The sequence below is a fragment of the Peromyscus maniculatus genome, chromosome X (genome assembly GCF_049852395.1).
Source record: "Peromyscus maniculatus bairdii isolate BWxNUB_F1_BW_parent chromosome X, HU_Pman_BW_mat_3.1, whole genome shotgun sequence".
NCBI classification, from domain to species: Eukaryota; Metazoa; Chordata; class Mammalia; order Rodentia; family Cricetidae; genus Peromyscus; species Peromyscus maniculatus.
This window is the reverse complement of record NC_134875.1, coordinates 77,523,578-77,547,175: the sequence shown is the minus strand read 5'-3', so window position 1 is coordinate 77,547,175 and position 23,598 is coordinate 77,523,578. Positions and strand designations below refer to the sequence as shown.

The window sequence follows — 23,598 nt, the reverse complement described above, 5'->3', positions numbered from 1 at the left end:
AAATGAGGCTAATGGTAATGACTTCCTAATAAGGTCTGACACTTCAGGAAGCCTATTTATTATAAGCAATTCAATGATTCCGACATTAAACTACTACAGATTAGCACTAAAAAATGGAAATACCCCCATTCCCATCCATCTCACAGCAAAAATACGAAAAGACACCTCAGGAGCTTCCCTGTTATCTCCGGTGATTTGGATCCCAGGCTGCTGTTTGGGAACAAATTACATCCACTCAACACTGAAGATTTTCACTCTTGATTATCGCCCCCAAACCTGCTAGGCTCGCTTTTCTGAGATGAATCTTAGAGACCCTAAGGTGTCTCCTTACTTTCCCCCTCCTAAGGTCAGGGGCACTAAGGGTTAGAATTTCTCCAGGAAATTCCATGCCAGGGATGAAGGTAGGCCACCCAAAGCAGAGGAACTTGTCACTCAGCCAAATCTACACATTCCTATATCCTAGCTTCATATTGTCCATATCACTAATGGCAAGGCAGAGGGAAATGAGAATTTCTTTTTCAGTTCTCGTAAAAACTGTTTCCACCAATTTTTATCTGCTAATTGTAGAGAGAAAAATGGAGGAACCACCTTAGGTATTGGTAACACGGGCACTTCCATCTAAAGACACACTGTGAAACATACAGGGCAGACAGAGCACAGAATGGTTCTAATTACAACGCAAAGAGCAGATTCCTAAATTCTATTCTATTAATGCAAGCAAAGATAGGTATTAGTATAAATAGGCATAATAGAAATTGTAGTGTTCTATTTTGAGGGTGACAACAGATTGGAAATGACTTTCTATAAAGGAGGCAGGGAGTCCAGAGAAAAGTAATATGCTATTTTCTATTCCCTTTCTGTTTTTTGTTTTTTTACACTATTAGAATTTCATAAGCTATCTGTTGGAACCAACACTTATCTTCCTTGGATGGGGATAAGGACAAGTAGGTATTTAGAAGGGAAACCGTGGCACCCTAAAATAAGATAGATTACAACCAAATGTAACCGAAGCAGTCCTGGAGGATTTTAAAACTCCATTGCAAAGCCTGAAGTGGTGGTACATGCTTTCAATCCCAGCGAGAAATGGTGGGGCATGCTTTCAATCCCACACTGGTGAGGGAGAGGAAGGAGGATCTCTGTGAATTCCAGGCAGCCTGGTCTACACAGTGGGTTCCAGAATAGCCAGGACTATGTAGAGAAATTCTATCTCAAAAAAACAATAATAAATAAAAGTATATTGCAAAACCTCATTACTTGAGAATGAAGTCAGCAAGCATGTGTCCATGCTCTGAGGGAAAAAATTAAGGTCCTATATAGGTGATTAATTCAGCTGTTATTCGGGCCATCTGACATTATTGTTGGCCAACTCATTCACCGATGTTTTTTAAGTTAAACTAATTTCTCCTAATTTCATGTTCTCTCTTCCAACACTTTTCCTTTACTAAAATATGAACGTGCACTACCACTGATTACAACCTGTCTTTTAGAGCCCCAAGGTCTGGTTTCATTTCCTCTACTGTTCTTCCTGTCACTGAGCACACTCTATTGTCCACAACTTATTTGAATAAGTATCCAGACTTACCATAGTTCCAAATAAATCAGCCTTACCTACCCAACTTTTCCCGTTTTACAGGGAATAGAACCTTCTTCGTGAACCAGAGTGGATTCTCTCTCCTTTTGTTAGCCTTGTCAGATCATTTTGCAGCATAATGAAATGATACTGTGCCCGGCACACCCCGTCTAGTTACCAAGGAATGGAAAAGAGAGCACCACAAAGTACCGTGTCATGACTGAAGGACCACTCCAGTCATAGCATCTCATCAGCTCAATGTGGACACAACAGCATCAAAAGTGTCAGTAACAATCCCGTGACTCACATTACACATGGCATCAGACCCCGTAACCACCATGTCCCCGAAGAAGAAAGAAGCTTGAAGACACAATTCAGTGAACAACCTCATTAAAAATCTGAACCATGTGCTCACTGTGGCAGCACATATACTAAAACAGGGGAAAATCTGGACCAGAAGCAAACAGAAAAGTTCTCTTTAAGTTACACTTACATACATGACTTAGGACTTTCTATTTCATACAGCAGTTAGGGAAGCAAGCCAACGGAATTAAAGAAAAACTGTAAGTAGGTACCCTGGATGAATCAAGGTTTTTCTTTTTCTTCTTTTTTTTTTTCTTTTTTGGTTTTTTGAGACAGGGTTTCTCTGTATAACCCTGTATGTCCTAGAACTGGCTCTGTAGACCAGGCTGACTTGATACTCAAGAGATCATCCTGCCCCTGCATCTGAGTGTTGGGATTAAAGGTGTGCTGCACCACCACCACCACCACCACCACCACCACCACCACCACCACCACCACCCGCCAGGATAAATCAAGGATTTTTGATTTACTTTTTGATTACTAGCTACATGGACCTAGGCAAATTACTTGATTTTACTGAAACTCATTTTTCTCATTTGAAAAAAAAAATGGGAGTCAACAGATAGTCTTTCTGGTGGTTGAGACCATATTTGAGGGATAAATTTTGTAAGCTATAAAGCTCTTTAAGAAATTACAGTGCTAAAAACCCAGAAGGTACAGATGAACAACCCTAGGAAGGAACAGCACAGTCTTCCTGCTGCCATTTCTCGTAAATGCTGCTGGTAAATAGTCTATAGGAAGAAAAGCACTATATAACTCCGGAGAAAGAATATGACTCGGTCCCTGACAATTTTCAGTTGAACAATTAGAAGTATGTTATAAAAGATTTAGTAACTAAAACTGTCAAGGGCAAGGTATGTTATAAGGTCAGACTAGATCAAGTAACAGTTATAGATTTTTTTTTTTTTTTTTTGGTTTTTCGAGACAGGGTTTCTCTGTGTAGCTTTGCGCCTTTCCTGGAACTCACTTTGGAGATCAGGCTGGCCTCGAACTCACAGAGATCCGCCTGCCTCTGCCTCCCGAGTGCTGGGATTAAAGGCGTGCGCCACCACTGCCCGGCCAGGATTTTTTTTTTGTATACAAGGGTGGCTCTAGTTTATAAATTAAACTTAACATACGGAAACAATCCAGAACTATCAGCACTTCATTACTGACATTTTAAATGAACAATACCCAAGAGTAACAAAATCCCCTGTGAAAATGTCTATTATACAATTTGGGAGGCATATTTCATTCAAAATGACATTTTGTAAAACTATAAAGTCTTAGGACAAGTTTCCTAGTACAAACTAACATACTGGTTGGAATTTCAACAGGACAAACATGAACCACATAACACCTCTAAGAATTAATAAAATTTCTTATCCATTAATGTTAATGATCTGTATTAAATGATTTGAAATGTTTTATTTCTTAAAATGTCTGCAAGAAAATTTATAAAATTGGAGACTCTAAGAGTACTGAGTAGGCAAGTTATTAAGTAGAACTTTACAAATTAATGAAAGCATATTAGCATCACAGAGATTTGAAAGTACTTAGGATATGCTGAAAGATTAGTATGCTAACAATCTTGCTAAAATTAGATACTAGATGTTTATACTCTGGAGGTGAGAAGTAACTTTACTAAGTCAGTTACCACAGATGACAAAGGAAACGTTACTTAAAAAGTTACAAAACAAGGAAAAAAATGTTACTCCAATTTTTTTTGGGAAAAATGACACCATAAAATTTTATTTTATTTAATATTATATTTGGTCTACCAGCATTATGCATCATAAAAATGCCTTCAGTACTTATATAAAAAACTTAAGACAGTAAATGAAGTACATGAGCTTAAATATAGCACCAAAGTCCCAGGTAAAAATTAACTCACAAGCTCAATGTATTGGTTTCAATTTATTTTGTGCATTTTTGGAAAGTAGCTTTAAGTAAGGGGTAAATAATATATAGAGAGGGCAAAGAGCACTTCTTCTCTTGATCTTCTCAACGAGGCAAACAATCTTCTGAATACTTCAGTAAAGTTTTGTCATAAAAATTCTTTAATTTTTCTATTTAAGAAATCTAGCGAGTGAAGAAAATACCAAATCCTGCTAACAAATAATTTTTAATGTAACATGTTTACATTGTAAAAGAGGGCTATTTTTAAGCAATCAAACAGCTAAACAAAAATAACAAGTATCCCCAGACCTCACTCAGGGTATTGTGAAAACTAGGCTGTCAGTCAATAGATCCAATGTCAGAAAAGAGGTGACCTATACTGAGTCATCTCATTTATTTCTAAAAACACATAACAGCCTCCATATGAAAGATGCAGAGCAGTCTTTAGCCAGCTTATTTATCTTGAACTCGGTAGAATTCTTGACACTGGGAGAAAACTTGATTAATGGCCAAAGATGAGTGTTCCTGGTAAAATGTTCAGATGCTGGCTCATTTCATTTCTCTCCCTCCTAGATTGACATTGAATTAAAGCACCATTTATAATAAATTCAAAGTTGATAGGCAATTTAACCCCAAATAAAAAGTACTAGGTCTCCACAGCGTAGCTGTTAAACTTTAACAAGAAATATACTCGAAATCTGTCCATCTCAAGAAACTCTGCAGAACAATCAGACGAGTGTTTTGGAAGCTGCTATTGAAGGCACCAAGCAGCCCACATTTTAAAGTGTTAACATCATACTTATCACCTAATAGTGATCCAAAGCATATCAGCAAGAACTAGGAAACACCTTTTCTTTCATAGGAAGCAACTGAGTTTCTAAGATTAAAAAATGATAGTAAGAAAATATCTTATGACAAAGAGCCAAGGATTACACGATGCAATCTCTAAAAGCTGGGCAGTAGAAAGGTTAACTTCATATTTCTTATATTTCTTTGTCTTGTTAATTTATCTCTAGTATGAGTTAAGGCATAAAGCAGCGAGAGTGCAACTGATTCCAAACAACTTGGAATTTTATTGTAAACATCCCATAAAGAATGGAAACAAATTAGTCCAGTATTTTTTGTCTTTGAAGGTAATTGCTTATAATGACCGACAACTGCCAAACAAAACATCTTTTATAAACCAAGCCAGTTTTGTTCACCTTTACTCCCCACTGAATTTCAGTTTAATGGACATTCTGCCCATATACAGCATCACATCAACTATTAAATGAATGTTTTTCCATCCTAAAATTTATGGACACTAAGAACAAACATAAAGTACAGATTTGTTAATACTGTGTAAAGGACTACAAAAGACAGAGATGATAAGTTACAGAACAAAGAAATAAATTACTGATTGCCATCACCACAGTATTGTTTAAAGAATTAACATTTGTAGTACTGCCTAATGTATATTTGGTGACATATGCAAAGAACACATTTTCCAACTGGGGTTCTAGGTATTTCAATATGGGATTTTTAAAAGTAAATTACTAATGGCGATCTCAATATGTAGCAATAATTTTATTTTTTTTTTAGAAAATAATTACCATGCTTTTATATGTCTAAATCCCATATTCTAGATTTAATTAAGATAGGTATAAGAATAAGAAATGGGCATACATATAAATAAACACACCTTAACTCTAAACTGCAGGGCCTTTCTATTGTACTTCTCTCAGAAATGAATCCGAAATTTCCAGTCTGGCTGAAGAATGCTACGTGAGGTGCAATCTCCATTGCCGAAAGAGAAGTGGAGCTAAGAGCAAGCACGAGAGGAAAGATGGCCGGAGGAATACTCAAGGGTGAGAGGACTAGAGCAAGGACTAAATATCAAGAAACCTGAGTGCTAGCCATGTTCCCCAAAATACAGCACCATGAAAATATTTAACTTTATACTGGATTTTAACCCAAACTGTGTAACTATGATAAATTAACACTTGGTAAAGAAGCTTTCCTACGAGATGTAAAGTAAAAACAGCATGCAAGTATTTCACCATTAATTTTAAAAACAAGCTTTAAAAATGATGACCTTAGAACATTTTCAATAAAACATTCATAAAGCCTTTCGAACCACAAAGATGTTGTGGAATGTGGTTAGCAATTAAAATAAAGAACTTTAAATATCGAAAGTCTTATTTATTCCTTCCCCTGGAACTATTCATTTCAGACTTCAAATGTTATTGTAATGGCTTAAATGGCTGGGCATCAAAATGTAGTGAAAATCACATGTTAAGACTCCTTTCTAAGGGCATGAAAATTCAACTTTAAAGATAAGTACCAGTTGGCAAATGTGTATAAAATGATTCCATATATAGATATGGTGTGTATCATTACCACAAACTTACAAATTTTGAAAAATGCTCAAAAAAGCTTTATTAAAAAGTTAGAAGTGGTATTCACATCTTTCTCTTTTAATCACTGTATTGTCTGATGACAATCTACTTTAAAATATCTGAAATCTAATTTAGATGTATGAGAACTCAATTTTGTAGAATGACACTTGGGTATTTTACTCAGTTGCTTTGCCTCTGGGTGAAACAAAACACTATATGGAAGAATTTTAGAATAAGCCTGATTTCTGGGAAGTGAAAGAGGAAAAATAAACAAATAAAAGGGCAAATTAAATTAAAAGAATAGAGGGGCATAGTTGTATGACAAAATCAGAATCGGTTATCTAAAAGACATGATGACATGGATGATTAAGCATTAATAAATGCACAGGCTGAGCTCTAAAAAGGCAAATAATTGGTAGACAGTGTCTTCCATATAAAATATTCTCTTTTTTAATGTCTGGGATAAGGTATGTCAAAGTGGAAAAAAGCTACATACATACAAGTACACAAACACTTATACAAAAACAAATTTAGTTATTAGGCTAGTAGGTTTGTGAATGTTTTGGAGAGCATCCTATTGCTAGATGAGATACATACAGCAAGCCAGCGAAGAAACACATGATTCAGTTTTATAAACATATACACATGCTAAGATCATAAAGCTTGGAATCTGAACATTAGTATTTATGAGAAATATTATAGCTTACTGACTATTAAGATATAGCATAGGATTAAACTTATACATATGTATGCTCTCATGGGCCTAAATAGAACAGTGGTCTTCGTTTGCAGAATTCTTAACTCATTCCCTACTTTCTTTGCTATGGCTGAACCCAGATCTTACTTAGGTTTAAAAGATCTCTAGAAAATCAAATGATAACGTATTCAATATGATACAAATTATGACACATTTGTTGGAAGTGGTGTTAAAAAACCTAAAATATAAATTGAGGAAAGGGGGAAGTCCAGATTAAAAAAGTAAAAATATCATTTCCCAGACTTTTATTTTCACACTTATGAAAATAATTTGCATGCAAACAGAAAATTATCTGTTTGTTTCATAATAAATGATAACTATGTTCACCTAACATACCCTGGTGACTAACTCTTTAAATTCTAATAACTGAAATCAACATCACAGCAAAATGCTGCTCACTAGTATTTCACAGTATTTCACTACATATAAAATATGCTTAAAAATGTCTTTAGCCTTATTATTCTAATTATGTAAGCCTAGAAAATCTTGAGATTTGGGGAATAAATGTGGCATTTTTACTTTTCAAAATAAATTATAAATAAAGCTCCAGACAGCTAACATCTCACAAATGGCAATTCTTCTACATTTGAAGAGGTCAGCTCTTCATAGAAGAATGTCAACACAAATTTCACACTAAAATGGTACACATATTTGGGTACATCCAGGAATTTAAGCAACTCTATTATGTTGGTTGTTGTAGGACAAAATGTTACTGACTCCAGGAAATCATAGGCACAATTTAGTCTAAATGCCCAAGAGATGAATAACTGAAATTGTATATTTTAGTAAAAATCAAATGTAGACTCTCAAAGTGGGAACATTTGGAATCTATACTATGGTTAAAATGGCAGCTGAGTTATAACCAGAAATAGTTTTGGTATATAGTGAAGAAAAACAACAACAACAACAAAAATATCAGCTTGGTCTGCTCTCTAGCGACAGACATTAGTGCCATTAACAGTTCATTCTACTTTCTTAAAGCCTGAACATCATTTCTACTGCAAGTGAAAATTGCTTACGGGTATTAGTTCAAGAATAACTACCCCCCACCCCACCCCACCAAAAAGCAAAGTTATGTGTGCACTCCTTCCTCTGCACTTAACAGATTTTCAGATGCATGAAATGATTGAAAGCATGAGACAAACATGTCAGCTTAGGAAACATCCTGGACTACCAGGTATACAGTAAGAAAATGTTTTATCACACAAGTCTGATCTAAGTGCAACGAAATTGCTGTTACAAAAGCAGAGATCAATTGTTATCCCCCTGCCCCCCCTTCAAGAATTGAAGTATCTAACTAAGTAGCGTAACTCTGATGCCAACTTCAAGGAATACAATTGATCTTGGACTGAAGCTCACTTATGGAACCATGTGCACTCTACTGCTGTAAACAAGACCAAAAAAGACTTTAAAGATTTTTTTTTCTCAACTATAAAATAATGATTCAAAATATCTGTCTGCAGTGCAATGAGGCTCTTTTCTGGAAGTCTAGAACAGAAGAACCCTTTGGAATGAGAATAGAAGAACCCATTAAAGTTGATTCCAAGTATTAGCTAGCCAAAATAGTCCAACTCAAGTTAAGTACTTTGTTACCTTTTAAGATTCAAATGAAAACCAGTAACTCACAGCTGTAAAATAGTAAGTGGGTGCAGAGATAGAGAAGCAGTAGAACAAGTCTACTTGCATAAATATGTTCTACAAAAGCCTAGAGCATATAATACTTAGGAAACTTGGTTACAACTATTAATTTGAGAGCCAATATGATTATTGAAAATTCTCAGCTTATAACTTAGGAGTATTCATCCCTACCAAGCTTGTTCTAGTTCTCCTTAGTAATGAGTAACAGCATCTATTTTCCTTAGGATTTCCAGTAGTTGTAGTTAATAGAGGTAGCTGAGCTACTGTTCAAAGAAGTTATTCTTTGTGGATGAGGATTTTTCAAATGTTTAAGTTACTATTAAGCTACACAAGTTTCTATTAATGCAATAAAATATAACAGGAAAAGAAAAATGGATGCAAGAAACTTTTGCATTTGGCACCTTGTCTAGATTGATACCTCAAGTATTCTCTTTTAATAAAGTTAATGCACACATCAGGACACACCACAAAGATTTGCTACATATTTACAAGGCACCAACCCTTTCTCACCTTAAACGTGAATTAAGCAAATCAATGAAAAGCATATCAAGATACCCCCCACCCCACCCCAAAACTGCAGTATAAATATATACTTCAGTTCAGTACAGTTCATGAAAGTTTGGCCTGGGAAGAGTAAAATAATCCAGATCGTTCTTACAATATAGAAACTGTAAACATTTAATAGCTGCCTTTAGGATTGGTGTATTGTGCAAAAGTTATTATTACTGGGTATAGGAATCAAATGGCAAACACAAACTATATAAAACTCTGTAAGAAGGTGCTATACTTCTGTGATACAAAAGCAAAGAGGGATATCTTATTGAGATAAAAATGTCATGCTACTTTTAAGAAGCATAATGCTCCTTTTATGTAGTAAATCTGTAGTGTGTCTGTGGTGTGTGTGTGTGTGTATGTGTATGTGTATGTATGTGTGTGCCCGCTTGTGTATGCATCTCCACGCATGTGTATGTGCACACATGTACATGTGTGGGCAGAATTTGTTTTAATTTAAGGCCTAATGAGTAAGGCTTGTTTGAACAAATGAAGTGTGGAGATTAAAAGTCTTGAAACAAATGTATACTGGCATAATGGAAAAGCACCAATGTGAAAGGAAGCAAAAGTCCCCACACAACTTGCTTTGTAGATTTTCTGGTAAATTCCCTGCAGTAGAAGGCCATTGATTTTATTTTTAAAAATTACTCTAAATTCATTAACTGTTAATAATTCCATCCCATGAGATGGCTAACCCTGGCTTTTTCTGTCATTTTACGTACTCTGCCTGATCTGGATGTACCAAGATTCAGAGGATCCTCAGTGGACACAAAATTGTCATTATCTGAATCATCATTATATAAAACAGTCCTCCTGCCTTGGTTTCTTGTTTTAATCCGAGGAAGTCTACTGAAACGTCCTGAAAACATCGTATCGAATTCATCATCTGCAACACGTGCTCGTTTGGCTCTGGCGGCTCCTCTAGAGGCACCTCTTCCTCCTCTCCCTCGCCCTCGCCCTCTCCCCCCACCTCCACCTCTTCCTCGACCCCCTCGTCCCCTGCCACCTCTTCCTCTGCCTCCTCTACTCCATCTACCCCATCTTCCCCATCTGCCTCTTCCTCCTGTGCCTCTCATCTTCCAGTTTCGTTTTCCATTGGCATGTTGTTTTCTGAGTTTTCTTTTAGGTCTGGTTTGTATGAATTTGCTATAGTCATGATCGCCATCTACGTAATCTTGATCTGTTCTGGAAGTAGATTCAGAGTCAGAATCAGAGCCACAGGTACTTTCTGAACTTAAACTGGATCCTAACTCTCCACTCTCTGAGGAGGATAAGTGTGCTTTTTCTTTTGTTTCTTTCATCTCTTTTTCTCCTCCTCCTCCCATGCTTTCATCCTCTTCTGATGCACTGAGTAGTTTTCTTTTGGCTCCTGTTCGGGGTTCTCTGCCATCACCATTTGTAAGAGGCCCATCAACGGAGTGATCTAAAGCAAAATGAATGATTTTTAAAAATTAAGTCTTGACATTGTAAGATAGTCATTCACAATCAAAATCAAAACAATCTATTAAAAATATCTAGTGCCCCCAACTGACTGGACAGAATCATCAAAGGTGTTGGAACAGATACTTAGATCTATTTGAAATTAAAGATAAAGTTTGACTCCTGTTCCACTGCTTCTTTGAAGTAAGAAAGTAGACTGAAGGATTAGTAGGTTGTCTGGGCAGAAATTTTAGCAAAAACTTAATAATTATAAGGAAGCATAAATTACAAGTTTCATTCATTCATTTAACAGGTACTTAGCAATTAACTAGTATGGAACAGGTATTAGTAGGAGGTTGGAACTTGATGATGAATGAGATAAAGTCCTTGCTATCATATATCATAACTCATATACTACTGGGGACAGTCTGGACAAAAACTGTGAATAACTAATGCAATTTTAAGTAGAGAGCTAAAGAATGAAAGTAAGAGCAAAAAAGTATTTGACTATGTTTTGGGGTGCTATTTAAATCAATGATATGTCTTAAGATGTAATGTTTAAATAATGAATGAAGTGAAATGTGGGGGGAAATTTGAGTAGCAGGAAAAGATCTAAGGGAATCTAGTTCAGCCAGGATCAAATAGAAACATGAAATGGTAGATGATTAGAGAAAGACAACATCCGATTTACATTTAAAAATTATTACTGTTATATAGAGAACAGATTGTAGGAGGTGGCTAAACAGAAGTCAGTAGTCTAGGTAAGACATAATGAGGTGTCAAGACGTGATAGCCAATCTATTAGAACATTTCCTCATGGAAGGCCCACCAGAATAAATCTTTTATTTCAAAGGTGGAAACAATGGGACCTGCTGAGGGGGTTTCCACGTCAAATACTAAGAACAAAACAGTTCCTAGGCTCTACAGTCTAAGAAACTGGGTAATGGGCAGAACTATTGGCTAAGATGAGAAACAGTGAAGATTGAACAAGTTCCGGCGGTGTGCTGAAAAAAAGTCAAGTTTTCTAGTTTTAGATGGTAGCTCAATGGTAATATGCTTAGCATGTATGAAATCCTGGGTTCAGCTCCTGATATATATTCGTATATGTACATATATAAGCATACCCAAAAAGAAATGAAAAATCATATAGGTATACAAGCTGGATCTCATAAGACTGGAGCTCGAGAGAGAATTCTGGAAATTTTCAGTCTACAGAGAGAAAATAAAGGGAAAGAAAAATGGATGAGGAAAGCAAACTATGTTATGTTAACATTTAAAGATAAAGTGCTTACACTGAGGCCCTACCTGCCAAAGTGACTTCATTTGGAGACTGAAGGTTAATCAAGGTCTTAAGTATCATAGAAAAAGGAAGAGACTTGGAAGTTTCTATCTCTCTACCCACCCCCAACACACACGGTAGCGGGTAGGGGCAGAGACAGAGGAACACACAGAGAAACAGAAATATAGAGTCAGATAAATGGCTACAAAGAATATAACTTAAATGTGTTATTCTGTAAGCCCGAGGAAAATCAAGCTTGTCAGATAATTGTCTCCATGCACCTTGATTCCTTGGACTTAGAGCCTCCAGATGTGTGGTAACATCAAAGTCTGTTGTTTAAGGTGCTCACTCTGGTATCTTGTTATACCTACCTAGAGTGACTAATATACTCAGCTAGAGACTAAGTTGGTGTCACAATAAATAAATAAATAAATAAATAAATAAATAAATAAATAAATAAATAAACAAACAAACAAAAACAAAAAGCCCAGAGATAAGCTATTCAGTAGTATTTAAGAGTTATAGCGGGACTGGAGAGATGGTGAAGAGGGCTTGCTATTCTTGCAGCTAAAAACTGCCTGTATCTCCAGCTCCAGGGAATCGGAGTCTGTCTTCTGGCCTCTGGGGCACTGCACTAATGTGCACACACCCACAATCAGACACAAACATATACACATAACCACAAATACAAATGTAAAAAGATATACAGGTTTTAACAAGGTTTTACAACTACATGGATGTGAGAGGTAAATGGAGAGCTCAAAATTACTGTGGTACATGCTTCAAACTTCAGTATTCCGAAGGCTAAGAAAGATAAAAGAATTTGAGGTGAGCTTAGACTACATAGTGAGAGCAACACCTTTAAAAAGAAGAGATCTAAGTTGAATGAAAAGGATGACCTTGAGACACAAAGATAATGAACATGAATGGAACTTATTTTTAGGAAGCACTTGGAAATGAGACTGGTGGAGTGAACAGAAGTTTGAGTTGATACATTACCCAGCCACTAGCATCAAGCAGACTGGTTTAAACTAGAAATGGTGGCACATGCCTTTAATCCCAGCACTCTGGAGGCAGAGGCAGGCAAAACTCTGAGTCTGTGGCCAACCTGGTCTACATAGTGAGTTCCAGGCCATCTAAGAGCTACATAGTGAGACTCTGGCCTATAAGAAATATGGTGACTGGCTTTATTAGAGTTCTTTTTTTTTAATTTTATTTTACAGTACCATTCAGTTCTACATATCAGCCACGGGTTCCCCTATTCTCCCCCTCCCCTTACCCCCAGCCTACCCCCCCTTCCCACCTCCTCCAGGGCAAATCTTCCCCTGAGGACTGCGATCAACCTGGTAGACTCAGTCCAGGCAGGTCCAGTCCCTTCCTCCCAGACTGAGCCAAGTGGAGTTCTTTATTTGCAGGAGCCAAAAATCAAGTGAGCTACAATAGCAGAAAACTGCAAAGAAAGCTTAGAACAAGCAAAGCAAAGCAAAGCAAAGGAACTATATAGGAATACCAGTGGAGTCCATAAGGCAGTAAAAAGGAGCTTTAGAGGAGATGGTAAACAGTGTCAAGTGACACAGAGATCAAGAAGTCACATACTAAGAAAAGGAACACCGGCTGGGCTGTCTATATTACCGGTGATTTGGGGAGAAGAGCGTTTTGGAGAGTGCCTGGTGCAGAAACTAGGCTATAAAGAGATAAATGGTCCGAGATGAAAGAAGAGGCAGGAAACATGGGCAACTTTGTCTATAAGCTTTTCCCATGAAGAAGAGAAAGCAAGTCTATGGCCTAAGTCTGAACAATGCAACAGAATCAGAGAGAACAGAATTATAAAATGGCAACTATGAAAGTACATTTTCAATTAGCAAGTTTCAATTGCTTGTCAGTCTTAAACTCAAAGCAACTACAACATGTTCCAGTATTTTTCACATAACCAATAATATACTTATAGTCTATTTTAGGTCATCTGTTGATTATAAAACAATGAATAAGAAAAAATAATATCCACTAAGATGTATATAAAGTTAAAATGATAGTCTAGTAACATATTTGTAAAAACAAATTAAATATATTTACAAACTTCAAACAGTTGAACATAGAACTTTCTTTGAGCATGTTCAAGGTATGTACGGGACCCTGTATAAAAACAATTCCCTTGGCATACAAGATGGATAAATATGGTCATGAATTAGGTCAATGATTTCTGTAAGGCCTACATTTTTTTCTTCAAATATAAAGTTATTGAAATAGCCTATGGGAATGAGAACTTTTAAAATATGAGTTTTGAGTCTTTCTCATTTCTTATTGACATGGCTTAATATATGAAAAATCCTAAATGTTTCTGACAGTATGGTTCTTATGCACTTGGAGGAAAAATTCATTTAGTTTTTTCCCCTTATTCATTTCATTTTACATTTTGTTCAAAACCAATTAGTACACATCTGTTCCTAATTGTGGCTATAAAATTCTTTTGACATAAATTTGACTGTATTACAATTCTTATTAAGTACTAAGACATACTAGTTGTACTTCCCTAATACATCAGCTTTTTAAATGACTCATCATTCATCATAAGAAAATAGAGAATAAGCTACCTCTCCAATATTCAATTTCCTACCTTGTTTAACTGGTAAAACTCTATTACGAAAGGATTTGGCTTTCCCTGGGTCATGGCTATTTCCACTTCGGCTATATCCACTGAAACTTGATGGAGAAAACGGCCCATCTCCTTCATCATCAAGTAGATATAGTGAAACACCTTCAGCAGCATCTGAAACTTACATTTAAAAAGATTATAATGTTAACTTAATTTCATTTTTTTTCAGGAAATTTAATATAGGCTGCTTTTAAAATTCTACATTTACTACCTTATGATAAAATTAAATGTTGCTTTATAACTGGTAGCACATGTATATTCCCAGCTTTTGGAAACTCAGACCCTAAAGTCTAACCCTCAAAGTAAATATGAATATTTGACAACAAGAAAACAAATAATTTATCATCACTAAACTTTCAAACACAGAATGTCAAAAAACCACCCAAGGAAACACCTCCATCACATATTTTACCTTCAAGTCTTATGTTGACAAATATATGGATAGCAAAAATCATACAGTTACAGAACTTGCAAAAGGACATTTAGATTCATCTAGTTGGGTACCAGAGAGAGATGGCTCAGCATTTAAGAGTATTGGCTATTCTTCCATAGGATCCAAAGTAGATTCCCAGCACCCACATGGTTGCTCATAACCATCTGTAATTCCAGTTTCAGGGGATCTGACATTCTCTTCTGGCCTCTGCGGGTACCAGGCACACAGATGGTGTACAAATGTACATATAGGCAAAATACTTATAAACACACAATAAATTTTTTAGAAATGAATTTGAAAAATATCACGTAGTCAAACAAAGAAACCAAATCACTTTACCTAGTATCTTAGTGGAGGGCCATACAACTAGCAAGTAGAATAATGATTAAAATGTAATTTTTCTAAATCCAAATCTATTGCTCTTTGCACTATAAACAGTGATAGCACTTCTATATTCTTTAATCAGCATCAAACTGTAGAGCACAAAAACCAAATATATATTTACCAGGAGAAGAAAAAGGAGAACTAGTCCTGGCATAAGACACTGAGGTATTCTGGTCATTTTTAGGCTGTAACTTCATTTGCTTCTGTTTCCCTTTCGGACTGTAAATAAAAATATATATAATTATGACCATTTTTTTTCTGTTAGTAACTCAATTATGATAAATAACATGACACAAGATTCTTAAGGTGACCAAAATGGCAACTTCCTAAAATTCAAGTGAAATGTCTAAAATAGGTGATCTGACAAAGTTAAGCTTCAATCACTTAATAAAATAAATAATAAAAATTTAAAGGCATAGTGAAATCCACATAAACAATACTTTGGTTTACAAACTCCATTTTTCCACAGGAACAAGAATTCTTGAGACATCCTGAATTTATTCATAAACTTTTGCAGATGAGGTAACACATACAAAATGCTTTGAAACATAAAATGCCACATCAATATAATATACCTAGGAGCTCTGCTGCTAGATAATGAGCTGCTGCTGCTTCTCAGGCGCTTTCTGTACCGTGGCCTTCTCCTCTTCTGACTTTGGATTGCTGACTTATATTCAGAGATGATATTTTTAATGTGACTTTCAAATAAGGCAGACAATCTCAGCGTCATGCTATAGATCTGGAAAGGTAGAAAGTACAGCCTTGTTTTAGCAGTTACCTTTAGTTATGAGAAAAGCATGAACATATCTGGACCAATATGAACATCATTGCAGATGAAAAACACATACTATCTATTTGAAAAATTCTTGAGGAATTAAGATGTCATTTTCATGTATTAAAAATAATAAAAACTTTAAAAGATAATATTTGGTGCTGTGAAAGACAGAAAAAATCCTCACATAAGAGGGAATTTTCACTGAAACAATATTCTATGAGACAATTTAAAATATGTACCATCAAACTTTAAAGATACACCTATCCTTTGGCTAATAATTTTACCTCTGAGAATGTGTTGTAGGGAACCATCAGGGGACTGTGCACCCACGATAAGCATATTCAATGACGTTAAAGACACTGGCTACAGTCATTATTTGTGCAAAGTGGGAAATTAGTTTTCAAGACTCCAAGTTTGGATACTAGTAAAAAACAAAACTAACAAAATCCCAATAAACCATGAAATGATCATATAACCTCATTTTAAACAGTCATAATATAGATCAGATCATCTCTCAACCCTCATCAGAGAAACTTTCTCTCTGTAGAAAATGGCACTTAACATTGAGACCCACAATTGGTCAATGTGCAGAAAACAAAGGGTAAAGTGCTCAGCCCCAGTAAGACTTTCATATCTCAGCCCAGGGCTCAGGGATCTTCACAGAAGAGAGGGCAGAAAGACTGTAAGAGCCAGAGGTGGTGGATGACTTCAAGGGAACAGTGCTTGGCAGACAAAGCAGGACAGATGCACAGAGAATGGGAAAGCATGCACAAGACCTGCACAAGGTCCAGACAGACAAAAATTCCAGCTTAAGAGGGCAGGAAGGGTGACATGTAATCCTACCGCTGGCGGAGGATTTAGAGCATTTAATGGATGCTGGGAGAAGGAAAGTCGTGTTTTTTTTTTTTTTTTTAAACACTGTGAGCCCCTGGTTGGCTGACCAGAACAAGGTCTGACACACACCAGAACAAGCCCCAATTGCCAGACTGTCTGGGCAAAACAAATTGGCTTGATGAGAAATGAATTAAAAGAAGAAAGTAATCTCAACATTGGGTAGGACGGGTAATAAGTGATTATACTAAAAAAAATGTATGAAATTCTCAAATAATTAATAAAAATTATTTTTAAAGTCATAATACATATATAACAATAACTTGAAACATGAAACCTAAAGTTTTAAAAGCATATGAATGTTAAGTATTAGTATAGATAGGCCTAGAAGTAAGCACAATAAATATTAACTATAAATAAAAATGTGTTCAAGTTTGATTTTTAAAATAGTTTTCCATATTTTCCAAACTTTCTACAGAGACTGTATTACTCTAAAAGTTATGATGAAAGAGGAAAAGCAAATGTAAAAAGAATTACACCTAGAGAAATTGGTGAAATTGACTGTATATAAAGTAGTTGAAACAGGTAGATATACACCTACCATGTAACTAATTTAACAGTTAATTGGACACTAGTGACTCCAAAAGATAAATATTACTGTGACTATTTCTTGTTCTTGGGATATTTGCAGTTTTGACAACACATAGGGGATTTATTTAATGTGAGTATGAATAAAGTTGTAACTTCCCAATAGGAATTGCTACTTGTGATATAGCAATGGGAATATCCATATTAAGAGCTAATTAAAACACTTCATATAAATTAATATTGTCAACTACCTCTATATTTATCAGTTCGTTTCCTGGAGATTTGAGTATTTAAATTACTAACTTTTCTTTCTTTGTCTTTTCTCTGGCAGATGTAATTATCATTAAAGAATAAAGAAAAGTAAGGTAAGAGAAAGAAAAAGCTGCTTAATTTCAGAATAGTTATTCTGAAAGTATATTTACATATGCCTTGAAAAAATCCAGAATTCAGAAAAGATACTGAGAATGAAACTTCAGTAACTGTGTCAAAATAGTAGAATATACTTGTTTACAAATCTTAAAAACTGTGGAAGGAAAACTGCCTGAAATACATAACTGCCCATTTAATATTAGTTTCATACCCTTGACTTTTTATTAGAAGTATAAGCTTTGGAGTTGCTGAATATTTGGCGAACATCTTTATAAAATTCCAGAGGACTATCATAATTTCCTGATTCCAAAGTTTCTTTCACAGTGCTGAAGTCCATAGGTGTGTCTATAACATCTTGATAATCCTACAAATAATAATGTGTTACATTTAAATACTCAAATTACAAAACAATTCTAAATAAAATAGCACTGAGAATTACATTACCCACTGATGCAAGTTATCTTGACACAAACACTAACTTGTCTACCAACTACTTATTCCCACTCCCAAACCAACTCCTTTTTAGGTTTCTGAAAAAAACTAGGAATTTAAAGAGTTAGAAGAGAAAAGTCAAAGTCACTGGCTCTAATGACAGATGACAGGATTATTCAGGTATAACTGAATAGTTCCACTGTACAAACTACCTACACATTTCCAGGATTCTGAGTTATGAGATTTCACATAAGCAGTCACTAAAGTCAAAGTTAACTGGCCATGTTTGTGCTCGCTGGCCCTCTTCTCTGTCTCTCTATGCAGTGGAAGCTGCCTTTAAACTCGTGATTCTCCCATCTCAGCCTCCCAAGTTCTAGGGTTCTACTTCTGCACCATCACATTTGGCTTCCTTTTGGATCTTTAACCAATGTGATTTTTTTTTTAATTTCATCTCTAGTCGCCAGTCTCACTGATTCAGAGCTTAGTTTGATTTTAATTAGGAGAAAGAAAAAAATCCATTTTAACTTAAGTCTTTTGTCTAGTTATGTTTTTCCTAGGGCTGTCGTATATGATATATCTGAAACAGACTTATATTTCCTCCTACCATGAATTCATGAATTTGAGTAAAATACATAGTAAGTATTCACTCACTCATGCTACTTGGAATATTAAGAAGTAGAACTACCACATTTTCATCTAAGAAGAAAGTGAAAAGAGGAAAAAAGTAACAGAAAAAAGGTATTATAAGGAAGAGAAAATGTTTTCCAAAGTATGAAAAACAATTGCTTTAAATAGATTTCCTTAAGTTAAAAAAACACCAAAAGTATATTCCAAAAGGTTATGTTTTATAAAGCACTAGTATTTTCATAAGGAATAATGTTAGAACATGTGTAATAAGACAAAAACTGAGATTACTCAGCTGACTATTTAAGGAGACCCAAGTGGGAATTAGCTAATCTGTGCTACAGACCTAATACAGTACACTGAATGTTCTCCGCTTTGCCGCATGGCTTTCTACCTGTATTTCCAAATAAACAACTATATGATGTCATGAAGAACAGCTGGGAACACATGTTGATTCCAAAACCAAAATAAAAAAATTAAAATGACCAGAAAAAAAATGAACAAACTTAAAAAAGAAACTAAGTTGAATTGAAAGGCAAATTGAGTAAATTGCACAAAATTTGCCCACAGTGTGAAAAATTTCAAATGGAACACCACAAAACCAGTCTAAGCCTACCTCAGAATGAGATGGGTCTTGTCTGTCTGGAAGAGCTGATGCTGAGGGTTCTCCTTCTTGCTGTTGTTGAGCCTGTCAGGAGAAAGAACACAGCAGGCTTCCACATCACCGCTCCAGAGTATCAAGATTTGCAACAAAACTGTAAGTCAAGGCTCAAAAATCCACAGATCAAAATGATATTTTACTTGAAAGAATTCTGTATTCACCATACTCTGCTTTGAAAAACACAAGCCTAATGTGTCCTCCTCAAACTTCCTACAAACAAGTCAAACTTAGTTGACTGTAATATTGTTAACTTCCTTTTCTTTCCAAGACATACACACGATGTTCTCAAGTGTCTACACTATATGGAGTTGTCATATATGTACAAAAAGAAATCCTAGCCACAGGGCAGAGCAGTGCATGCCTTTAATCCTAGCATTTGGGAAGCACAATGTCAGCTTAGGACACAGTAGTCCCATCCAACCTGGAGTAGACAGTTAGACCCTGTCTAAAAGTAAAAACTAATTCTATAATCTAAATTGTCATAATGTTATCTTTGTTGAAAAGTAATGTTGGCATATGGATTACTCTAAGTAGCTATTCTGATAACAAATTTACTATAAATTAAACAGGTCTGACATATTATTAAGTCTATAGTGTGTAAAGGTGTCATTACAAGTTTGTAGACTATACTAAACAAATAAATTAAAGCATGAAAGGAAAGAAAAGGTTTTTTTTTTGTTTGTTTTCTTTTAGACAGGGTCTCACTATTCAGTCCTGGCTAGCCTGGATCTCTGTGAACACCAGGCTACCCTAAAACTCCCAGTTATCCACCTGCCTCTGCCTAGGATTAAAGGCATGTGCCACCACCTCCGGCTGATTCAAGTTTCTTTTAGAAACTGTATAATTTACATACTAAGTCCATGATAACTCTTTTCAAAAGTTATGACTAAAAGGAAATTGTTCATAGATAGATAGTAGCTTGGATAAATAATGGGAAATCATCCTGTTGGCAATTATTTAAACAATGGTAAGCTTACTGGGTTGGAATGAGGATCTCCTGGCTGTCGAAATGGCTCTGAGTCTTCACGTTCATAAATAAGGCTCAGTAGTTCTTTGCATTGTTTTTTCCAAGCATCAGGATTAGACTTGAAGGACTGTTTTCTGCCTCGGCATTTGGCCTACAAATTTAACAGAATTAATTTTTCCATAACCATCCCTTGATTTTCTCATAAAAGCCTAATATTATCCAAGTCAAACTCCAACCAGCTGAGGTAATGTATCTGTCATTTGCATGGCAGTCCCCTGTATAAGACACAACAGCTACTACTTATGTTTCTTAGTTTAAAGCATCATTCTGTCTAGCAAAAAATAAACCAAAGCAAATGCCAATAAGTCTAGTATTCTGAATTTTCTTTTAAAAAAAAACCAAAAATGCAAATAAAGTACAGACAAGTAAATGTTTCCCCACTCCCCTTGACTTCAAATGTTGGCCTGTGGCCAGTATTGGGGAGCCTGAACTGTTTCTTGAATTGTAAAGACTGTTTATTTAAACAGTATATACAACTTAATCTGTGCAGAGTGCCTGCTTCTCTTGTGGGAATCTGGGATGAAGGTATGCCTTAGTCAGAAGTTGCCTCCACTAGCAGCAGTCACTAGTAAAATTCTTGGTAACTGAGTCACTAATCACACACATGTTTTTCTGTTTTGATTGTTGCGGGAAGAATGTGCTGCACGGCCCTCATAGGAGAGGGAGGACATATGGGAACCTGTATGGTTTCATCCAGCCCTCGCTGTCTTTTTTTCCTGTAAATGGGCTGTACATCCTGACCCACTGCTCTAATAAACCTACATCATGTGTAATCTATGTATTTACTTCCAGGAGTCCAGCTACTCTCAAAGATTGGGGTAAGACTTTGGCATCTCGTGACTGAGGAAACCTGGAAATGTTTTTTTTTGTTCTCAGCAAGTCACTGATTTACTCACCCTTCTTCCAGATGAAGTTCCAGGACCATCCGAATCTAAATCAACCATTTCTGTATCCTAAATGAAAAGAGGAAAGTGAGAGCTGCTAAGTTACATTAGAAGCAAATGCACGGCCACAAGTGAATGGCAAAGTCAATGACAGCTAACTTTCCTTCACTGGAGCAGACAGCAGAGCAAACGTAGAAGGGAGATTCACTTCAAACTTTGGCAGTACGCTGTGTACAGGTTAGAAAATACACTGGGAGAAGAACTGAAAAGGCTTTCCCTTTAAACTAGAACAGGAAATGAGGAAAAAGGTCAACTCTGTAGTCAAGTAAGTGTGGGTATTAAAAAAAAACACCTTATTCTATTTGACTCATTCATCTGATATACCAGAATTGGGAAATATTCCCAATTAAACATTGCCATTTCAAGAATTAGTGCATTTTCCCTAGGGAATTATAAATTTGTCCTAATTCAGTTAACTGTGTCTCTGAGAGATAAGTCTGTCAACCCAAAGTCAAGACCTAGGCACCACTGGTAAAGGGCAAAATAACTACACAATACATAGGAGAAATGAGATCAGGATTTATTGATATTACTTTCCAATTAAATCAAGCTGTTAAAACTTTACCTTAAATTTCTAGTCTAAGCAAAACAGTGCGAGTTTGTGGAGAAATTCTTATTATATCAAATCCTAAATTAAAATATATTTATGTTAATGGTTAGAAAAAATATAAGAAAGAATAAACAATTTTGCTTGAATTTTTAATAGGTTAATATCTAACCAGTATATTACATTTTCCATATACTTACATAAATAGCATTTAGGTATATTAAAATACATGATTTTATAGTCAGATAAATTTTTACCAGGAAAGTATCACATGAGATTCACCATTTTAAAGATGAATGATGCAAACAAAATGTTGTGGGATAATTTTTTTGTATATTGTAAAGATGTGTCTCTGCCTAAGGTGCCTTATAATTGGTTTAATAAAGAGCTGAATGGCGGGACTTCTGGGCAGAGAGAGGAACTCGGTTAGAATCTGGCGCTGCAAGAGGCAGGAGAAAAGATGCCAGTGAGACATGGAGGGAGTCAGTCATACAGAATGGAGGAGAGGTAAAGAGCCATGTGGCAGAACATAGATTAATAGAAACAGGTTATTTTAAGTTATAACAGCTAGTTGGGAACAAGCCTAAGCAAAAGGCCAAGCTTTCGTAATCAATAATAAGTCTCCATGTCATTATTTGGGAGCTGGTGGTCCAAAGAAAGTCTGACAAGAAAGACTAGCTACAACAAAATAAACATGAAAAGTATCTTATGGCTCTCCAATAGGATCTAACATATTTGAATTTTTTATATTATCTCTGGGATGAACTGTTTTCTACTAAACATTCTGAATTAGCTAGTGGTACATGATGGTCTTGCTGAGAGGATTAATTCTACATCATTCAGAAAAGATTGACTGTATTTAAAACTTCCAAAAAGGAATGAGGTAGCAACTCCATGCATCTACTAAACATTTAGACTTTGAAATGCATAATTTAAAGATCTTTTCCTATTTTACATATAATATTGAAATAAAATCATTACTAAAATTAGCATCAACTGAACAGTTTTTGTTTTTTCGAGACAGGGTTTCTCTGAGTAGCCCTAGCTGTCCTGGAACTCTCTCTGTAAATCAGGTAGACCATAGAACTCAGAGATCTATCTGCCTCTGCCTCCCGAGTGCTGGGGTCATAGGCGTGTACCACTACTGCCTTGCTCTAAGTAAACATTCTTTTAAAATATTGAATGCAAAGAAAAAGACAAAAAACACAAGAAACTCACCAAATAAAATTAAATGCAAGTGCTTTGTCTTATTTTTTAAGGGCTAGAAACCAGTTGTTGATTGTTCATTATATAAATGGACCTATCTCTGACAATACCTTGTAGATAGCACATCATTAAATTTCGGTACATATCATCTGAATACAGGTCACAAGATGTTAATATAAAAGATTCAGATATTCAGCTACCTTCCTAAAATTTTCACTATTCATAATCAATTACAGTATATACTAATATTTACTGTGCCCCAAATACCAGAAAAGAAACAGTCATAATCA

General features: G+C 35.6%; 1 protein-coding gene across 1 annotated transcript in view; it reads right to left on the bottom strand.

The window, feature by feature from the left end:
- Positions 1–4,864: 4,864 nt before the first annotated feature.
- The window catches only part of Brwd3 (bromodomain and WD repeat domain containing 3), a 109,653-nt gene continuing 90,919 nt past the window's right edge, over positions 4,865–23,598 (bottom strand). The window contains exons 34-41 of the mRNA XM_006992318.4: positions 21,508–21,564; positions 20,562–20,702; positions 19,540–19,611; positions 18,079–18,231; positions 15,880–16,043; positions 15,426–15,523; positions 14,449–14,607; positions 4,865–10,559 (exon numbers count right to left, since the gene is read on the bottom strand). Of these exons, the coding sequence (XP_006992380.1) occupies positions 9,802–10,559; positions 14,449–14,607; positions 15,426–15,523; positions 15,880–16,043; positions 18,079–18,231; positions 19,540–19,611; positions 20,562–20,702; positions 21,508–21,564 (1,602 nt within the window). The 3' untranslated portion in view covers positions 4,865–9,801. The remainder of the gene's footprint in view (positions 10,560–14,448; positions 14,608–15,425; positions 15,524–15,879; positions 16,044–18,078; positions 18,232–19,539; positions 19,612–20,561; positions 20,703–21,507; positions 21,565–23,598) is intronic.